Source organism: Stegodyphus dumicola, chromosome 7, assembly GCF_044657685.1.
Source record: "Stegodyphus dumicola isolate Sdum_Otavi_A_Nest chromosome 7, ASM4465768v1".
NCBI classification, from domain to species: Eukaryota; Metazoa; Arthropoda; class Arachnida; order Araneae; family Eresidae; genus Stegodyphus; species Stegodyphus dumicola.
The window spans coordinates 162,065,146-162,071,145 of NC_140774.1; the positions used below are offsets into that span (position 1 = coordinate 162,065,146).

The window sequence follows — 6,000 nt, forward strand, 5'->3', positions numbered from 1 at the left end:
AGTTTTAACTTTGTTTTAGCTTCCTGATTTTTGTAAATGAAAATAGATCAATGTATACATGGACAAAGCTAAGGCAGTGAATAATGCCTAGTTTGTGCAATTCTCCAATATTCTTTTAAGTGAAAATAGAGCGATATGTACATGGACACCAGGTTTGTGAAATTTTTTGACTTCTTATTTTGGTTTTGTGTAGCAACTATCTTAAAATTGTGCCTTCCTAGCACCAATCTTAGCATTTAAAAGGAATCGCAAAAGAAAAAAAAAAAAAAAAAAAAAAAAAAAAGAAAAAAAAAAAAAAAAAAAAAACAAGGGGCACCCAATTGTTAACTTCTACCCAGTTTTTGAATATATATGTACTATATTTGAGTTTCTTACTTGCATCGAAATATCACAATACTGATTCATTTTTTCAAATGTCTTCTTAGGTACTTTACACACATGGCACTGCTCTACTTGGTATGTCCAGGATTTGAAAGAATTTTATCTTACAAGACCTCATTTCTCTTTATCAGTATAATGTCATAACCATATACTCCTTTTAGAATGTTATAGACTCGAGTCATTTCATATTGCAGCTGCATAGTCATACTGAGAATATTTCCTGATATAGATTTAATTAGATAAAAAATATGTAAAAAAAATGGAACTGTCTAGTTTGACTGCAGGTCTTTAGTATTTTAACACAATAAAGAAATCACCTAATATATTATTTCATTACAAGAAAAGAAAGGCATCTCTATCATTAATTCAATAGCTTTGATTGATAAACTCTGAAATGTCTTTAGCACAAAGAAGATACAAGTTACAATACACTTATGGGATGAAGCATTTCGCCCTGCTCCTAAATTGCATCTCAGAAGTATGCCAAATTGGTAACAATCATAATATCACCACAGTGCATTTTGCTAGGTAACAGATGTAACACTGAATATGAGTGATTCGAAAATCTGTGAAAAGTGATATCCAGGATCAAAAATTCAAATTTCCAAAAAGGTGGAAGAAACACAAAACACATCATGGCAGATACTGAACAAAACAACAATCCCACCGTTTTCAGTCAAGGTCGGAATAAGTAGTTTTTAAGGAGTCTTTAAGGTAGGATATATAAGCAAATATAGCTTCAAATCAGCATTAGTTAAAAATGCAATTGAGATAAAACTTGCATAAACGTAGTTTTTTGCTTTTTAAAAAAAATAATTAGATTATGATTTATTTATATCAAATGACAATTCAAAAACTTGTCCACAGCATCAGCAGCACCCAGTGTACCTTTAAATCTAAAACTCTGCCACTAAATGGCTCTTTTATTACCAAGAATTTTCCCATCAATTAATACTGACAACTGTTGTGTTTCAAACTGACTTCATCATAAAAAAAAAAAAAAAAGATTTCTTCGCTGTGTACACAAATCTTTACTACACTGATAAATAAAATGTTCATACTAATTTAACATCTTCTCAAAAGACAGAAGGCTTTTCTTGTGATTAGATCAACGCATATTTTTTCGAATTATTCTGCTGTCCAAATGAATACTTCTACGCACGACAGATTTCCCTCTTCTGTCGATATGTATATCTTAATAATCCTTTATTAAAAATGAATTTATCCATACTTTATACACAAGTCTTCTCTCCTGAGTGAATACGTATATGAGTGTTTAAACTACTCTTCTGATTAAATGACTTCATACATACTTCACACACATGAGGTTTCTATCCTATGTGACTAAGCATATGCTTCTTTAAATCACCATTTTGTTTAAATGACTTCGTGCATACTTCACACACATTAGGTTTTTCGGTTGTGTGAATATGTGCATGAGTGTTTAAATTACTCTTCCGACTAAAGGACTTTTTACATACTTCACACACATGAGGTTTCTCTCCCGTGTGACTAAGCATATGCCTGTTTATGTCACTCTTTTGTTTAAATGATTTATTACATACCTCACACACATGAGGTTTCTTTCCTGTGTGAATAAGTATATGGCTGCTTAGATGAGACTTCTGACTAGACTTTTTACATACTTCACACACATGAGGTTTCTCTCCTGTGTGAATAAGCATATGGGTGTTTAAAGTAGACTTCTGACTAAAGGACTTCTTACATACTTCACATACATGAGGTTTCTCTCCTGTGTGACTAAGCATATGGCTGCTTAGATAAGACTTCTGACTAAAGGACTTCATACATACTTCACACACATGAGGTTTCTCTCCTGTGTGAATAAGCATATGGGTGTTTAAAGTAGACTTCCGACTAAATGACTTCATACATACTTCACACACATGAGGTTTCTCTCCTGTGTGACTAAACATATGCTTCTTTAAATCACCATTTTGTTTAAATGACTTCGTGCATATTTCACACACATTAGGTTTTTCGGTTGTGTGAATATGTGCATGAGTGTTTAAATTACTCTTCCGACTAAAGGACTTTTTACATACTTCACACACATGAGGTTTCTCTCCCGTGTGACTAAGCATATGCCTGTTTATGTAACTCTTTTGTTTAAATGATTTCTTACATACCTCACACACATGAGGTTTCTTTCCTGTGTGAATAAGTATATGGCTGCTTAGATGAGACTTCTGACTAAAGGACTTTTTACATACTTCGCATACATGAGGTTTCTCTCCTGTGCGAATAAGCATATGCTTGTTTAAATAATCCTTTCGTTTAAATGACTTTTTACATACTTCACACACATGAGGTTTCTCTCCTGTGTGAATAAGCATATGGGCATTTAAAGTAGACTTCTGACTAAAGGACTTCTTACATACTTCACATACATGAGGTTTCTCTCCTGTGTGAATAAGTGCATGAGTGTTTAACTTACTCTTCAGACAGAATGACCTCTTACATACTTCACACACATGAGGTTTCTCTCCTGTGTGAATAAGCATATGGGTGTTTAAAGTAGACTTCCGACTAAATGACTTCGTACATACTTCACACACATGAGATTTCTCTCCTGTGTGACTAAGCATATGCTTGTTTAAACCATTCTTTCCTTTAAATGACTTCTCACATACATTACACACATGAGGTTTCTCTCCTGTGTGACTAAGCATATGCTCGTTTAATTGATCCTTTCGTTTAAATGACTTCTTGCATACTTCACACATACGAGGTTTCTCTCCTGTGTGAATAAGCATATGGCTGCTTAAATATGACTTCTGACTAAAGGACTTCTTACATACTTCACACACATAAGGTTTCTCTCCTGTGTGAATAAGCATATGGGTGTTTAAAGTAGACTTCTGACTAAATGACTTCATACATACTTGACACACATGAGGTTTGTCTCCTGTGTGAATAAGCATATGGGTGTTTAAAGTAGACTTCTGACTAAATGACTTCATACATACTTCACACACATGAGGTTTCTCTCCTGTGTGACTAAGCATATGCTTGTTTAAATCATCCTTTCGTTTAAATGACTTCTTACATACTTCACACATACGAGGTTTCTCTCCTGTGTGAATAAGCATATGGCTGCTTAGATGTGACTTCTATCATTAAAAAAACTATAACTGCGGTAATTATTCAAATAATAAAATCAGTTTCAACGAAAACAAACCCTATTACCACGTAAGACAACAATTACTATGCCCTAACGTCTTGAAACTGGAATATCTATTATTATTGCCAAGCACTAATTACTAAACTTTACTAGCAAAATCAAAGTGAGGCTTGCTCATGAGCCAGCAAAATTAAAATACAAAATAATAAACATTAAAATAAATAATGTATTATTAACATCCTCCCAACTTCTGATTACAAATTATAATCAAAAGTAGCGTTTTTGCATTTTGTTTATAATTATTTGTTACATTATTATTATATATGTTTGATTACAAACGTTGTATTTGATGATAAGTTTTAAAAATTTTGGTTTTGATAATAAATTATAATGGGACACCTGTCAAGATCGATGTGGAAAAACCAGTCGGGGTACTTTTTTCACTCGATAGCAAACGGGAAAGCGAGTCTGACCGTGACCTTCGAGAAACAAGGGGTGAAACTGAAGAAATTTAAGACGGAGGGCTGTGTGATCACCGAGGCAAGCGGCAGCACGATCGCTGCGCTCCGTAAAAAAGTGAAAATTTTTCCTTTCCTCTTGGTGATTATCAATTAAATTTCTTTGAAAAATTTTTTATTTTTCCTCTACAAAACCTATATCATTCCAATGAATTTCGGCTCCGATGTTGACGAGAATAAAACAGCGGACAATGTAAGGATATACTTCAAAAGACTGGAATTTTAAGATAAGTACTTTTCTTTCATCTAAACTAAATCAAATTTCTATAAATAAGTGCCTTTAAATCAATAAATCTTAATTTTTCATCAGTTTAAAGCATTAAAAAATACTTGAAATTGCCATTGCTTGTGGCTTCCTTTGTGTATCAACTCGAAACAGACGCCAGCGTTATCAGTTCACCTCTGTCAACACTTACAAAGCCCTTAAGGAATCTCGAGAGAGGGAAAATTTGGGGATGAGAGGGATAATTTGGGCATCGCGCTATTTCCCTCTCGGATCTTCTGGATTCTCTTTTCTTTCTAGATCGCTTGAATATAGTTTCGCCTTTAAATAATATTATACCTCACCGATTTTTTCTCATACTGTTCTTTGCTATCTGTTAAATGTCCATATGTAAGGGATGGTTTATTCTTCACCGCCTTAAATGAATTTTTAGAACTATGAGCTCATATAAATAACAGTGTGCCTCATTGTGTTATATTAACATTATTTAACTAGTAATAAATTATGATAGTAAAATAATTAATCTTGTAATAAATTATGATAGTTAAATTAATAAATACTGTTTAATTTGTGTTTTTAATACATATACTCAGTTATTTACACACATAAATATATATATATATATATTATTTTATTTATTTATTTATTTATTTATTTATTGGGTGTATGCGGTTGTGGTCTTGTATTGTATATGGTTCTATGTTGTTAGTCTGCTGCTGCTTTTTGAAAAATGTATGAAAATGTTGAGAATGAAAGTAGCATAAGTTACTTTGGTTAAATTAATATATACTTTTGTTTGACGACCTTTGTTGATATCTCAGGATGCAAGCGTACATATTACTTTATATTCCATGCTAAATACCTTGATACGAAGCATTTTAACACCGTCAATATTTGTTTTTTCCCCAGTAACACATCTATTCACCATTACCAAACACACTCACTACACAAACACACCTGTGAGACACTATTTATTGTAAATGAAGACAGTTTCTTCTCCTTTTAACTACACTCATGGACACAATCGTATTTTAGGATATTTTCTACTTCTTTTCCTTTTCTTTCTATAGGCCCCCTTTTTTTTTTCTTTTTCCCTCTATTATTTTTGGGCCATTTATTTAAAATTTTATTTTGTCCCATCTTTTCTTCCTGGCCTTTTGAACTCGTACAAGATGTACGAAGTTCCTTTTTACTCTCCTCAAATACGAAATTGCCCCTCTTTCTATATACCTTTCCTTCGCACCTATGCTTGATTTTTCGCCCATCGGTGCAGAAAGACTTAGCGGGTGCAAAACAAGACATCTGTCTACTTTGTCTGTCTGTCTGTCTGAAGAAATTTAACCAATCAGAGAGGACCGTTGCGTTAGGAACTTTTGGAATCATTTCTCTTTCGCCAAACGCAATTTTAGTGCAAAACTGGTATACCAGAATGTGCTTGTTAATGTTATGGTAACTTGTTCGTTTTTCTTTCGTAGTAGATAGATCATTTGTTTCGTTTATTATTTTGAGGAAGCTGATGTGATTTAATATTTAATTTACCGTAGAGGCGAGAAGTAATGTACAATATTTTTTGGGATTAATTTAAATTTCAATTTCTAAAACAAATACAACTGTAAATTCTACTCAACTTGCTATCCCGATACCGAATAACTTTTCGATTTTCTAATACCCTTTTAAATAAAGTAATAATTGATAAACATTACTGTATTGTAAAATTTCTTGGCTGTTTGTGT

The 6,000-nt window shown here is 32.8% G+C and overlaps 1 protein-coding gene across 1 annotated transcript in view; it reads right to left on the reverse strand.

Annotated features, from left to right (window-relative positions):
* LOC146996569 (uncharacterized) overlaps nt 1-3,604 on the reverse strand; it is a 97,989-nt gene extending 94,385 nt beyond the window's left edge. Inside the window, exon 1 of the mRNA XM_085821445.1 lies at nt 1,835-3,604. Within this exon, the coding sequence (XP_085677571.1) occupies nt 1,835-3,494 (1,660 nt within the window). The 5' untranslated portion in view covers nt 3,495-3,604. The remainder of the gene's footprint in view (nt 1-1,834) is intronic.
* Between the last annotated feature and the right edge of the window lie 2,396 nt (nt 3,605-6,000).